Source organism: Salmo salar, chromosome 10, assembly GCF_965601325.2.
Source record: "Salmo salar chromosome 10, fSalSal1, whole genome shotgun sequence".
NCBI lineage: Eukaryota > Metazoa > Chordata > Actinopteri > Salmoniformes > Salmonidae > Salmo > Salmo salar.
Window position 1 is genome coordinate 14,287,933 of NC_138300.1, and position 16,879 is coordinate 14,304,811.

At 37.7% G+C, this 16,879-nt stretch overlaps 1 protein-coding gene across 1 annotated transcript in view; it reads right to left on the reverse strand.

The window, feature by feature from the left end:
- Positions 1 to 16,879, reverse strand: part of si:ch211-221n20.8 (uncharacterized) — a 40,617-nt gene that overhangs the window by 1,841 nt on the left and 21,897 nt on the right. The window contains exons 8-17 of the mRNA XM_014215930.3: positions 5,855 to 5,977; positions 5,565 to 5,687; positions 5,292 to 5,414; positions 4,478 to 4,600; positions 4,066 to 4,188; positions 3,604 to 3,729; positions 3,179 to 3,307; positions 2,531 to 2,623; positions 1,702 to 1,797; positions 1,286 to 1,381 (exon numbers count right to left, since the gene is read on the reverse strand). Coding sequence (XP_014071405.3) covers positions 1,286 to 1,381; positions 1,702 to 1,797; positions 2,531 to 2,623; positions 3,179 to 3,307; positions 3,604 to 3,729; positions 4,066 to 4,188; positions 4,478 to 4,600; positions 5,292 to 5,414; positions 5,565 to 5,687; positions 5,855 to 5,977 — 1,155 coding nt within the window. The remainder of the gene's footprint in view (positions 1 to 1,285; positions 1,382 to 1,701; positions 1,798 to 2,530; positions 2,624 to 3,178; positions 3,308 to 3,603; positions 3,730 to 4,065; positions 4,189 to 4,477; positions 4,601 to 5,291; positions 5,415 to 5,564; positions 5,688 to 5,854; positions 5,978 to 16,879) is intronic.

Here is a 16,879-nt window from a genome sequence, read left to right on the forward strand (position 1 = left end):
CGGAGTGGGATGCTATTGCCTTGACACTAACAACTCAGCCCCTTTTTTCGTTTTTGTACTTTTCACCCCTTTTTCTCCCCAATTGGTAGTTACAGTCTTGTCCCATCCCTGCAACTCCCGTACGGACTCGAGAGAAGCGAAGGTCGAGAGCCATGCTTCCTCTGAAACACGACCCTGCCAAGCCGCACTGCTTCTTGACACACTGCTCGCTTAATCTGGAAGCCAGCCGCACCAACGTGTCGGAGGAAACAACGTACAACTGGCGATCGAAGTCAGCGCGTATGCGCCTGGCCCGCCACAAGGAGTTGCTAGAGTGCGATGGGACGAGGACATCCCGGCCAGCCAAACCTTTCCCTTATCTGGACGACATACAGACAGGCTGGGCAAATTGTGCGCCACCTCATGGGTCTCCCGGTCGCGACCGGCTGTGACACAGCCTAAGATCAAACCCGGGTCTGTGTGACGCCTCAAGCACTGCGATGCAGTGCCTTAGACCGCTGTGCCACTCGGGAGGTAAAACTCAGCCCCTACTCTACACAGACCAGTGCAGCATAACCAATCAGAGCTGAAGTAGGCATATATGCAAATAGACCATTGCCATATATGGATCTGTGCCATTCAATTTGAAGAGGACTGTGTTGGGGGCAGTGTTGTATTTTGATACGATCTTGAATAAGCTAAGTAGCCAATAGGCAGAGGGTATCATCATTTGTCTGATTCTCTGTAATAATGGTATTGGAATAATAATGCATTTTATTTTGTAGTAGTTTCTTGCATCAAACAACACAATATTTTCAGTCACCTCCTTGTCTGAAGGACAAGTGGATAAACAGGTTAATGTCAAGCCCTGCATGTTTTTTTCAAAAGTCTCATAGAATGTAGAACCTACATTGAACACCACACATTTTCTGCTACTGTAGGCTGAATGATAGAACAGCTATTTCCATGTTAAAATGTTATGGGATGCATTTTCTCCATTGCTTTTGATGGTAGGACACTCTGGTAGACCTACATTATGATCAAATAGCCACAGTAGCCTACTTGACCACTGTCTGAAGCTGTAACTTAAAGCGGGTACAGCCTCAGTGTTCACAGTAAACGCACGCTGGAAGTTGCACAGAATTTTCAATGTTCAAGTCTGCGCTCAGCGGACCTGAAATGTGCTATGTGCCGAAAAAAAACAAGACGGAACATTGGACACCAACAGCGCCCCATAAAATGGCACTCATGTGTCCAGTGTGGTTGGTGTGCTGGATGCATTCAGGTAGTTTGTTAGTCTACTTACGTGAGAGGCACTGAGGGCCGGTGTAGTCCGACGGGCAATGGCAGGTCTCCGGACCCACACAGCGACCACCGTTAGCACAGGGCAGCTCACACACAGCTAGGGAGAGTGAAAGAGAGAGAGAGAGAGTGAGGGGGGGTATAGAGAGAGAGAGTGAGAGAGAGAGGGGGATAGAGAGAGAGAGCGAGAGGGAGAGAGAGAGAGGGGGACAAGAAAGGGGGATGAGAGAGAATGGGAGGGAGGAAGAGAGATGGAGGGAGATGAAAAGTGCCACAGTATGTGTCAGGGTGGGGGACTGACATTGGCTACGTCTGAAATGGTACCCTATTCCCTTATATAGTGCACTACTTTTGACCAGAGCCCTGTACAGGGAATAGGGTGCCATTCCAGATGCAGCCAGCGTGACGGGGACAGTGTACCTGTGTGACAGCCAGTCCCCGTCCAGCCAGGTGGGCAGAGACACATGTTCCAGCGCATACATGTTCCTCCATGGGCACAGGGCGGGGAGCACATGGCTGAATCACACAACAACACAACAAACGTTATTCATGTCATGTCACAATGTTAAGAACACTTACTACACTGAACAAAAATATAAACGCAACATATAAAGTGTTCGTATCATGTTTCATGAGCTGAAATAAATAAATAAAAATCGCAGACATTTTTCATATGCACAAAAAGCTTATTTTTCTCAAATTCTGTGCACAAATTTGTTTCATCCCTGTCAGTCAGCATTTCTCTTTTGCCAAGATAATCCATTCACTTGACGGGTGTTGTATAACAAGAAACTGATTAAACAGCATGATCATTACACAGGTGCACCTTGTGCTGGGGACAATAAAAAGCCACTCTAAAATGTGCAGTTTTGTCAGACAACACAATGCCACATATGTCTCAAGTTTTGAGGGAGCATGCAATGGTGCTGAGGAGTATTTATGTCTGTAATAAAGCCCTTTTGTTGGAAATAACTCATTCTGATTGGCTAGACCTGGCTACCCATTGGGTGTGCCTATGCCCTCCAAGGCCCACCCATGGAACACCACTACCCAGTCATGTGAAATCCATAGATTAGGGCCTAATTTATTTATTTCAATTGACTGATTTCCTTATATGAACTGTAACTCAGTAAAATCTTTGAAATGAATTGTTGCATGTTGCGTTGATATTTTTGTTCAGTACATATACTACATGTGTCTATAGTATATGTGTGTGGATTTAGGCCCCAATACATACATACACACGTACCTGAACAGCCAGGACCAGGGTAACCTGCAGGACAGTCACAAGAGTGAGGGGCCACACACGCTCCATAGTTCTGACATGGGGGGTCACACACCGCTGGACAGGCGCAGAGAGAGAAAGAGAGAGAGAGAGAGAGAGAGAGAGAGAGAGAGAGAGAGAGAGAGAGAGAGAGAGACACAAATATAGGTCGAGAGCAAGAGATTGAAACTAGATCACGTGCAACATAATCATTAGCCTCGGCAGCCGATAGTGGGCGCTAGATCTGCACTACCGTTAGACGTGCATTCCCGGTAATAAACTCGTGTCCCTTGTGGACCGGCTCGGAAATAAAGCATCCTCCATTCAGCCTGCAAAGGCATCATTTCCCTCTTTAACCAGTTTTAATGGTGAGCCGTCGGGAGAAAAAATAAAATAAAAATGAACAAATATAGTGTATGTGCTGAGTGCACATCAATACTAAACGATGCAGAACTAGCGGCAACTAGGCTACATAAGCGTGGTAGATGCCTCTACACAAATATAATAGCCTAATATAGAATGATAAGTAGGAACCAGTCATTTTGTCCATTACATACGCTTTTTCAGTTACTTTTTATTTACTCATTATAGAACTTCTCAGAGTTCCGGCAGTGGGATATACAGTAGACTCACGTTGGCACTTGGTGGGGTCGTCGGTACGAGCTACATAGCCCTCCCTGCAGCTGCAGTTAAAGCCACCAGGGTGGTTCTGACACAGCTGCTCACAACCACCGTTAGTGAAGTCCCCACACTCATTCACATCTGAGACAGAGGAGAGAGACCGCCCAGTGTCAGACAAGCAGATAGACAGTAAGCCAGACAGAGAAGGAGAAGACAGGGGCAGAGAAACAGAAACATGGAAGTTCATATTTGGAGGTGTTCTGTACATATAAGCCTGTTGTTTTAACCCCAAAGTAAAGGAAGTGTCTCATACATATTTTCACAGACTGGACTGTTTTTTAAATATTTTTATTTATATCAAGAAGCAGGTGACCTTGAAGGGAAAAAGCAAGAGGAAAGAGAAATAGAGGGAAGGAATAAGAGGAAGACTTTCTCACCCAGGCAACTCCTCAGGTCCTTGCCCAGTTCCCATCCTGCACTGCAGCTACAGTAGAGAAGCCCCTCGGCGCGTACAGTACACACGTGGTCACAGCCGCCTCTCCTAAAGTCGCACGACGTCACATCTACCCAGGTGAGAAAGCACACCCTACGTAACATAGTACGCAGGAGACACGCAAGGGGCAGAGACACACAACTGGTCTACTCACTCACAACACACTCTCGTGTATGTTGAACCCCGACTTTTGGAAATGTAGGTCTGAGTTTCTCTGTGGAGCACTGTGAGAAATCACTTGACGGAAAGTTGACACGAGTACAATACCACACCGACATAGTCAAAAATAAGGATGCGGTCATGCACACTGTCGGTCTGGGCTTCTTTGTGGAGCACCGTGATAAATTCAAACAAACACTCACACACACACACACACAGTGAGGTGAGGTGAAGGTGGGGGACGTACTGACACAGCTGGTATTGTCCGAGTGCAGCAGTAGAGGGGCGGGACAGGCACACGTGTGTCCCCCTGGTGTGTTGGTGCAGGTGTGGGAGCAGCCCCCGTTCTGGAGCTTACACTCGTCAATATCTAACACACACACACAGAGAGAACACACACCAACTTACAAATTGTGTTAGCGGCATCAAACAGATACATAACAAGCTGAAAAAAGTGCATTTCACAAAAACTGAAAGTAAGCCCGGATAAAAGACAATACTCTAGGGAGTCTAGGCTGACTACTTTACTGCTACCATACTGTCTAGTTGGATAGATTACCATCCTACTCCACACTATGCTTTTCCGAGGTGGTTTTACAGTAGCAGAACTGGGCCAGAACAAGGCTGAACCGGATCTTAGTGGCCCACTGACTACTGACCTACACAGCTGTGGCGGTCAATATGAAGCTGGTAGCCAGGTCGGCAGGAACACAGGAAGGAGCCCTGCGTGTTGGTGCACACCTGCTCACACGTCCCGTTCTGCACCACACACTCATCAACGTCTGGGGGACCAAGGGCAGGGAGGAGATTCAGGTTAGTGCATATTCATTAACTATGTAGTGTACTGTAGGTAGTTAACTAGCTATGTGCTCTTTATATGTTAAGGGTAGTATGAGTACATTATGAGTACACAAAGGAGAGCATTCTGTCTGTCTGTGTTAATAGCGATATGCTCTTTACCTGTACATGGAGTAGTATCCTCTAGTAATTGTGCAGTGCTGTAGTCGACCTGTTCAGTACTGTTGTTTACCAGTGCAGTACTGTAGTTAACCTGTGGTGTATTGTAGTTAAAGGCCCAGTGCAGTGAAAAATGTGATCTGCCTGTGTATTATATATATTTCCACACTATGAGGTTGGAATAATACTGTCACATTGTAAAAACTATGATATTGCCCTTTTAGTGTAAGAACTGTTTGAAAATACCACCTGAAATTTCATCCTGTTTTGGTGGGATGGAGTTTTGGCCTTACATATTGAAAACAGTATCGAAAACAATGACAGTAAGGTACTTAATTGTTACCCAGAAATGATTGGATATTGAGATAAAAACAGCTGCATTGGACCTTTAACCTGTGTAGTATTGTAGTTTACCAGTGCAGTACTGTAGTTTACTGTGTAGTACTGTAGTTTACTGCGCAGTACTGTCGTTTACTGTGCAGTACTGTCGTTTACCAGTGCATTACTGTAGTTTACCTGTGCAGTTGTGTCCGTCCTGGGCTAGCTGGTAGCCTGTGCCACAGTGGCAGCTGTAGCCTCCTGGCTCGTTGGTGCAGTTGTGCTCACAGTGACCATTGCTCAGGGCACACTCATCAACATCTGTAACCATGGCAATCAACAGACATCCATAATAATACACTGTAGTAGAGCACAGTAAAACAATGGTATGTACAGCAACACCTTGAGCACACACGCACAGACATCCACACACGTCCACACACACAAGCCATCTGCTTCTGTCTCACCCACCGAAGCAAGAGTAGCCATCCCCATTGAAGCCCTGGTAACACTGGCAGAAGTAGGAGCCAATGATGTTCCCACAGCGAGCATTAGTATCACAACCATGTCGCCCCGATGCACACTCATTCTCATCTGGAGTAGAGAGACAGAAAGAGAGAGAGGGACGGAGGGAGAGAGGGGACACAAGTCATTATCAACAAATCAACATCAAATTGCATCTGCAACCCTGTGACTATTAAACTCTCTAAATGTAAAATACATTTTCCACAGAAATGTTATGTAATGACATTGCTTCTTACCTTCACAGTATGTGCCATTGCCTTGGTAACCTCTTTGGCAGACACACTTATAACTCCCAAGAGTGTTCTCACACACACCCTGACCAGCACACACCTCTGGAGTTTCCTTACACTCATCCACATCTGTGAAAAGAGAGAGAGAGAGAGAGAGAGAGAGAGAGAGAGAGAGAGAGAGAGAGAGAGAGAGAGAGAGAGAGAGAGAGAGAGAAAGAAATTAAGAAATACTTACATCTCAGAAGACAAGTCAGTTTTAGGGTGGTCCTGCATGGACCCCAAAGGACCAGTAAATCAAGCATCCAGCGTGAACCGTGAGCCATAGGGCCACAAACCTGAAGCTTTTCAGGGCAGTCATGAAGGGTCTACTGGGTTACACACGTAAGAATCTGCTGTTGGCACCCATTCAAATTAGCCCCAATTTGCCTTTTTTAATCTCGTCCATTCACTTAATTACTCATTTCTAATTAGCTAGGAATGTTGTTTTAAATGTTTCAACCCAACATATTTGGCTGATATCGTTATCAACCTAATGCACACCCATTTTTTTGTGCAGGGTCTGCTATTAACACGCTAATGTAAGGGAGTTAAGAATGTACTGTAAACTCACTCCACAGCTTGCTTGAAATGTCGCCGATGGAGCTATCCAATTGCTACCTTTGGTATAGCTCAAATGGTTAGTAATGTTTTCAAGGAGGATGGTCACGTTTATTTGCGAGCAGAGGATCACTGGTTCGAGCCCGGTATTTACGGACAGGCACAGTGGAGGACGATACAGTGAGCTCCAAAAGTATTTGGACAGTGACACAAATACAGTATCATTCCCGCAAGACATGCTAACCTAACCGGGATGCTGGCCTTCTAGGCAGAGTTCCTCTGTCCAGTGTCTGTGTTCTTTTGCCCATCTTAATCTTTTCTTTTTATTGGCCAGTCTGAGATATGGCTTTTTCTTTGCAACTCTGCCCAGAAGGCCAGCATCCCGGAGTCGCCTCTTCACTGTTGACATTGAGACTGGTGTTTTGCGGGTACTATTTAATGAAGCTGCCAGTTGAGGACGTGTGAGGCGTCTGTTTCTCAAACTAGACACTCTAATGTACTTGTCCTCTTGCTCAGTTGTGCACCGGGGCCTCCCACTCCTCTTTCTATTTTGGTTAGAGCCAGTTTGCGCTGTTCTGTGAGGGGAGTAGTACACAGCGTTGTACGAGATCTTCAGTTTCTTGGCAATTTCTCACATGTAATAGCCATCATTTCTCAGAACAAGAATAGACTGACGAGTTTCAGAAGAAAGTACTTTGTTTCTGGCCATTTTGAGCCTGTAATCGAACCCACAAATGCTGATACTCCAGATACTCAACAAGACTAAAGAATGACAGTTTTATTGCTTCTTTAATCAGAACATCTGTTTTCAGCTGTGCTAACATAATTGCAAAAGGGTTTTCTAATGCTCAATTAGACTTTTAAAATGATAATCTTGGATTAGCTAACACTACGTGCCATTGGAACACAGGAGTGAAGGTTGCTGATAGTGGGCCTCTGTACGCCTACGTAGATATTCCCCCAAAAATCTACACATCTGCCGTTTCCAGCTGCAATTGTAATTTACAACATTACCACTGTGTACACTGTACTTCTGATCAATTTGACAAACAATGTGTTTTTCTTTCAAAAACAAGGACATTTCTAAGTGACCCCAAACTTTTGAATGGTATTGTATGTAACCAATAATTACAGTAACACCCATATTTGTGCATGGCCATTCGGTTCCTCTCAAAACATCTGAACAATCTAATGGTGCCCAGATTATATCTGTTTACAACTTATTTGGTACTCTACTGGACCCCAAGGCTATAACATTTGTATCTGCATCATTCATTTATAATTCTTACAATATTAAAAGTTAAAATCATTTCTTTTCATAATTTGGCTACTTGGCTCAGGGTCATCTTAACATTGTGATACCATTGCCACCAAACGTAGCTGACATGACAAAACCACAAGTGCCGAGCAAGAGACAACAATAGTGATACATTATCATACCAGTATCATGTGGTATTATAACAGTAACAACTAACTGATGGTATAATGTGGTATTATAACAGGAACAACTAACTGATGGTATCATGTGGTATTATAACAGTATTACCTAACTGATGGTATCATGTGGTATTATACCAGTAACAACTAACTGATGATATCATGTGGTATTATAACAGTATTACCTAACTGATGGTATCATGTAGTATTATAACAGTAACAACTAGCTGATGGTATCATGTGGTATTATAACAGTAACAACTAGCTGATGGTATCATGTGGTATTATAACAGTAACAACTAACTGATGGTATCATGTGGTATTATAACAGTAACAACTAACTGATGGTATCATGTGGTATTATAACAGTAACAACTAGCTGATGGTATCATGTGGTATTATAACAGTAACAACTAGCTGATGGTATCATGTGGTATTATAACAGTATTACCTAACTGATGGTATCATGTGGTATTATAACAGTAACAACTAGCTGATGGTATCATGTGGTATTATAACAGTAACAACTAACTGATGGTATCATGTGGTATTATAACAGTATTACCTAACTGATGGTATCATGTAGTATTATAACAGTAACAACTAACTGATGGTATCATGTGGTATTATAACAGTAACAACTAACTGATGGTATCATGTGGTATTATAACAGTAACAACTAACTGATGGTATCATGTGGTATTATAACAGTAACAACTAGCTGATGGTATCATGTGGTATTATAACAGTAACAACTAGCTGATGGTATAATGTGGTATTATAACAGTAACAACTAACTGATGGTATCATGTGGTATTATAACAGTAACAACTAGCTGATGGTATAATGTGGTATTATAACAGTAACAACTAACTGATGGTATCATGTGGTATTATAACAGTAACAACTAACTGATGATATCATGTAGTATTATAACAGTAACAACTAGCTGATGGTATCATGTGGTATTATAACAGTATTACCTAACTGATGGTATCATGTGGTATTATAACAGTAACAACTAGCTGATGGTATCATGTGGTATTATAACAGTAACAACTAACTGATGGTATCATGTGGTATTATAACAGTAACAACTAACTGATGGTATCATGTGGTATTATAACAGTATTACCTAACTGATGATATCATGTGGTATTATAACAGTAACAACTAGCTGATGGTATCATGTGGTATTATAACAGTAACAACTAACTGATGATATCATGTGGTATTATAACAGTAACAACTAACTGATGGTATCATGTGGTATTATAACAGTATTACCTAACTGATGGTATCATGTGGTATTATAACAGTAACAACTAACTGATGCTATCATGTGGTATTATAACAGTATTACCTTACTGATGGTATCATGTGGTATTATAACAGTAACAACTAGCTGATGGTATCATGTGGTATTATAACAGTATTACCTAACTGATGGTATCATGTGGTATTATAACAGTAACAACTAGCTGATGGTATCATGTGGTATTATAACAGTATTACCTAACTGATGGTATCATGTGGTATTATAACAGTAACAACTAACTGATGGTATAATGTGGTATTATAACAGTAACAACTAACTGATGGTATCATGTGGTATTATAACAGTAACAACTAACTGATGATATCATGTGGTATTATAACAGTAACAACTAACTGATGGTATCATGTGGTATTATAACAGTATTACCTAACTGATGGTATCATGTGGTATTATAACAGTAACAACTAACTGATGGTATAATGTGGTATTATAACAGTAACAACTAACTGATGGTATCATGTGGTATTATAACAGTAACAACTAGCTGATGATACCATGTGGTATTATAACAGTATTACCTAACTGATGGTATCATGTGGTATTGTAACAGTAACAACTAGCTGATGGTATCATGTGGTATTATAACAGTAACAACTAACTGATGATATCATGTGGTATTATAACAGTAACAACTAACTGATGGTATCATGTGGTATTATAACAGTATTACCTAACTGATGGTATCATGTGGTATTATAACAGTAACAACTAGCTGATGGTATCATGTGGTATTATAACAGTAACAACTAACTGATGATATCATGTGGTATTATAACAGTATTACCTAACTGATGGTATCATGTAGTATTATAACAGTAACAACTAACTGATGATATCATGTGGTATTGTAACAGTATTACCTAACTGATGGTATCATGTAGTATTATAACAGTAACAACTGACTGATGATATCATGTGGTATTATAACAGTATTACCTAACTGATGGTATCATGTGGTATTATAACAGTATTACCTAGCTGATGGTATCATGTGGTATTATAACAGTAACAACTAACTGATGATATCATGTGGTATTATAACAGGAACAACTAACTGATGGTATCATGTGGAATTATAACAGTATTACCTAACTGATGGTATCATGTGGTATTATAACAGTAACAACTAGCTGATGGTATCATGTGGTATTATAACAGTATTACCTAACTGATGGTATCATGTGGTATTATAACAGTAACAACTAGCTGATGGTATCATGTGGTATTATAACAGTAACAACAAACTGATGGTATCATGTGGTATTATAACAGTATTACCTAACTGATGGTATCATGTAGTATTATAACAGTAACAACTAACTGATGATATCATGTGGTATTATAACAGTAACAACTAACTGATGATATCATGTGGTATTATAACAGTATTACCTAACTGATGGTATCATGTGGTATTATAACAGTATTACCTAACTGATGGTATCATGTGTTATTATAACAGTAACAACTAGCTGATGGTATCATGTGGTATTATAACAGTAACAACTAACTGATGATATCATGTGGTATTATAACAGTAACAACTAACTGATGGTATCATGTGGTATTATAACAGTAACAACTAACTGATGATATCATGTGGTATTATAACAGTAACAACTAACTGATGGTATCATGTAGTATTATAACAGTAACAACTAACTGATGATATCATGTGGTATTGTAACAGTATTACCTAACTGATGGTATCATGTAGTATTATAAAAGTAACAACTAACTGATGATATCATTTGGTATTATAACAGTATTACCTAACTGATGGTATCATGTGGTATTATAACAGTATTACCTAACTGATGGTATCATGTGGTATTATAACAGTATCACCTAACTGATGGTATCATGTAGTATTATAACAGTAACAACTAGCTGATGATATCATGTGGTATTATAACAGTATTACCTAACTGATGGTATCATGTGGTATTATAACAGTATTACCTAACTGATGGTATCATGTGGTATTATAACAGTATTACCTAACTGATGGTATCATGTAGTATTATAACAGTATTACCTAACTGATGGTATCATGTAGTATTATAACAGTAACAACTAACTGATGATATCATGTGGTATTATAACAGTAACAACTAGCTGATGGTATGATTTGGTATTATAACAGTAACAACTAACTGATGGTATGATTTGGTATTATAACAGTAACAACTAACTGATGGTATCATATGGTATTATAACAGTAACAACTAACTGATGATATCATGTGGTATTATAACAGTAACAACTAACTGATGGTATCATGTGGTATTATAACAGTATTACCTAACTGATGGTATCATGTGGTATTATAACAGTAACAACTAACTGATGATATCATGTGGTATTATAACAGTAACAACTAACTGATGGTATCATGTGGTATTATAACAGTATTACCTAACTGATGGTATCATGTGGTATTATAACAGTAACAACTAACTGATGGTATCATGTGGTATTATAACAGTAACAACTAGCTGATGGTATCATGTGGTATTATAACAGTAACAACTAGCTGATGGTATCATGTGGTATTATAACAGTATTACCTAACTGATGGTATCATGTGGTATTATAACAGTAACAACTAGCTGATGGTATCATGTGGTATTATAACAGTATTACCTAACTGATGGTATCATGTGGTATTATAACAGTAACAACTAGCTGATGGTATCATGTGGTATTATAACAGTATTACCTAACTGATGGTATCATGTGGTATTATAACTGTAACAACTAACTGATGGTATAATGTGGTATTATAACAGTAACAACTAACTGATGGTATCATGTGGTATTATAACAGTAACAACTAACTGATGATATCATGTGGTATTATAACAGTAACAACTAACTGATGGTATCATGTGGTATTATAACAGTATTACCTAACTGATGGTATCATGTGGTATTGTAACAGTAACAACTAGCTGATGGTATCATGTGGTATTATAACAGTAACAACAAACTGATGATATCATGTGGTATTATAACAGTAACAACTAACTGATGATATCATGTGGTATTATAACAGTATTACCCAACTGATGGTATCATGTAGTATTATAACAGTAACAACTAACTGATGATATCATGTGGTATTGTAACAGTATTACCTAACTGATGGTATCATGTGGTATTATAACAGTAACAACTAACTGATGGTATCATGTGGTATTATAACAGTATTACCTAACTGATGGTATCATGTAGTATTATAACAGTAACAACTAACTGATGATATCATGTGGTATTATAACAGTATTACCTAACTGATGGTATCATGTGGTATTATAACAGTATTACCTAGCTGATGGTATCATGTGGTATTATAACAGTAACAACTAACTGATGATATCATGTGGTATTATAACAGTAACAACTAACTGATGGTATCATGTGGAATTATAACAGTATTACCTAACTGATGGTATCATGTGGTATTATAACAGTAACAACTAGCTGATGGTATCATGTGGTATTATAACAGTAACAACTAACTGATGGTATCATGTGGTATTATAACAGTAACAACTAGCTGATGGTATCATGTGGTATTATAACAGTAACAACTAGCTGATGGTATCATGTGGTATTATAACAGTAACAACTAGCTGATGGTATCATGTGGTATTATAACAGTAACAACTAGCTGATGGTATCATGTGGTATTATAACAGTATTACCTAACTGATGGTATCATGTGGTATTATAACAGTAACAACTAGCTGATGGTATCATGTGGTATTATAACAGTAACAACTAGCTGATGGTATCATGTGGTATTATAACAGTAACAACTAACTGATGATATCATGTGGTATTATAACAGTAACAACTAACTGATGGTATCATGTGGTATTATAACAGTATTACCTAACTGATGGTATCATGTGGTATTATAACAGTAACAACTAACTGATGCTATCATGTGGTATTATAACAGTATTACCTTACTGATGGTATCATGTGGTATTATAACAGTAACAACTAGCTGATGGTATCATGTGGTATTATAACAGTATTACCTAACTGATGGTATCATGTGGTATTATAACAGTAACAACTAGCTGATGGTATCATGTGGTATTATAACAGTATTACCTAACTGATGGTATCATGTGGTATTATAACAGTAACAACTAACTGATGGTATAATGTGGTATTATAACAGTAACAACTAACTGATGGTATCATGTGGTATTATAACAGTAAAACCTAACTGATGATATCATGTGGTATTATAACAGTAACAACTAACTGATGGTATCATGTGGTATTATAACAGTATTACCTAACTGATGGTATCATGTGGTATTATAACAGTAACAACTAACTGATGCTATCATGTGGTAATATAACAGTATTACCTTACTGATGGTATCATGTGGTATTATAACAGTAACAACTAGCTGATGGTATCATGTGGTATTATAACAGTATTACCTAACTGATGGTATCATGTGGTATTATAACAGTAACAACTAGCTGATGGTATCATGTGGTATTATAACAGTATTACCTAACTGATGGTATCATGTGGTATTATAACAGTAACAACTAACTGATGGTATAATGTGGTATTATAACAGTAACAACTAACTGATGGTATCATGTGGTATTATAACAGTAACAACTAACTGATGGTATCATGTGGTATTATAACAGTAACAACTAACTGATGATATCATGTGGTATTATAACAGTAACAACTAACTGATGGTATCATGTGGTATTATAACAGTATTACCTAACTGATGGTATCATGTGGTATTGTAACAGTAACAACTAGCTGATGGTATCATGTGGTATTATAACAGTAACAACTAACTGATGATATCATGTGGTATTATAACAGTAACAACTAACTGATGATATCATGTGGTATTATAACAGTATTACCTAACTGATGGTATCATGTAGTATTATAACAGTAACAACTAACTGATGATATCATGTGGTATTGTAACAGTATTACCTAACTGATGGTATCATGTAGTATTATAACAGTAACAACTGACTGATGATATCATGTGGTATTATAACAGTATTACCTAACTGATGGTATCATGTGGTATTATAACAGTATTACCTAGCTGATGGTATCATGTGGTATTATAACAGTAACAACTAACTGATGATATCATGTGGTATTATAACAGGAACAACTAACTGATGGTATCATGTGGAATTATAACAGTATTACCTAACTGATGGTATCATGTGGTATTATAACAGTAACAACTAGCTGATGGTATCATGTGGTATTATAACAGTAAGAACTAACTGATGATATCATGTGGTATTATAACAGTATTACCTAACTGATGGTATCATGTGGTATTATAACAGTATTACCTAACTGATGGTATCATGTGGTATTATAACAGTAACAACTAGCTGATGGTATCATGTGGTATTATAACAGTAACAACTAACTGATGATATCATGTGGTATTATAACAGTAACAACTAACTGATGGCATCATGTGGTATTATAACAGTAACAACTAACTGATGATATCATGTGGTATTATAACAGTAACAACTAACTGATGGTATCATGTAGTATTATAACAGTAACAACTAACTGATGATATCATGTGGTATTGTAACAGTATTACCTAACTGATGGTATCATGTAGTATTATAAAAGTAACAACTAACTGATGATATCATGTGGTATTATAACAGTATTACCTAACTGATGGTATCATGTGGTATTATAACAGTATTACCTAACTGATGTTATCATGTGGTATTATAACAGTATCACCTAACTGATGGTATCATGTAGTATTATAACAGTAATAACTAGCTGATGATATCATGTGGTATTATAACAGTATTACCTAACTGATGGTATCATGTGGTATTATAACAGTATTACCTAACTGATGGTATCATGTGGTATTATAACAGTATTACCTAACTGATGGTATCATGTAGTATTATAACAGTATTACCTAACTGATGGTATCATGTAGTATTATAACAGTAACAACTAACTGATGATATCATGTGGTATTATAACAGTAACAACTAGCTGATGGTATCATGTGGTATTATAACAGTAACAACTAACTGATGGTATGATTTGGTATTATAACAGTAACAACTAACTGATGGTATCATATGGTATTATAACAGTAACAACTAACTGATGATATCATGTGGTATTATAACAGTAACAACTAACTGATGGTATCATGTGGTATTATAACAGTATTACCTAACTGATGGTATCATGTGGTATTATAACAGTATTACCTAACTGATGGTATCATGTGTTATTATAACAGTAACAACTAGCTGATGGTATCATGTGGTATTATAACAGTATTACCTAACTGATGGTATCATGTGGTATTATAACAGTATTACCTAACTGATGGTATCATGTAGTATTATAACAGTATTACCTAACTGATGGTATCATGTAGTATTATAACAGTAACAACTAACTGATGATATCATGTGGTATTATAACAGTAACAACTAGCTGATGGTATGATTTGGTATTATAACAGTAACAACTAACTGATGGTATGATTTGGTATTATAACAGTAACAACTAACTGATGGTATCATATGGTATTATAACAGTAACAACTAACTGATGATATCATGTGGTATTATAACAGTAACAACTAACTGATGGTATCATGTGGTATTATAACAGTATTACCTAACTGATGGTATCATGTGGTATTATAACAGTAACAACTAACTGATGATATCATGTGGTATTATAACAGTAACAACTAACTGATGGTATCATGTGGTATTATAACAGTATTACCTAACTGATGGTATCATGTGGTATTATAACAGTAACAACTAACTGATGGTATCATGTGGTATTATAACAGTAACAACTAGCTGATGGTATCATGTGGTATTATAACAGTAACAACTAGCTGATGGTATCATGTGGTATTATAACAGTATTACCTAACTGATGGTATCATGTGGTATTATAACAGTAACAACTAGCTGATGGTATCATGTGGTATTATAACAGTATTACCTAACTGATGGTATCATGTGGTATTATAACAGTAACAACTAGCTGATGGTATCATGTGGTATTATAACAGTATTACCTAACTGATGGTATCATGTGGTATTATAACTGTAACAACTAACTGATGGTATAATGTGGTATTATAACAGTAACAACTAACTGATGGTATCATGTGGTATTATAACAGTAACAACTAACTGATGATATCATGTGGTATTATAACAGTAACAACTAACTGATGGTATCATGTGGTATTATAACAGTATTACCTAACTGATGGTATCATGTGGTATTGTAACAGTAACAACTAGCTGATGGTATCATGTGGTATTATAACAGTAACAACAAACTGATGATATCATGTGGTATTATAACAGTAACAACTAACTGATGATATCATGTGGTATTATAACAGTATTACCCAACTGATGGTATCATGTAGTATTATAACAGTAACAACTAACTGATGATATCATGTGGTATTGTAACAGTATTACCTAACTGATGGTATCATGTGGTATTATAACAGTAACAACTAACTGATGGTATCATGTGGTATTATAACAGTATTACCTAACTGATGGTATCATGTAGTATTATAACAGTA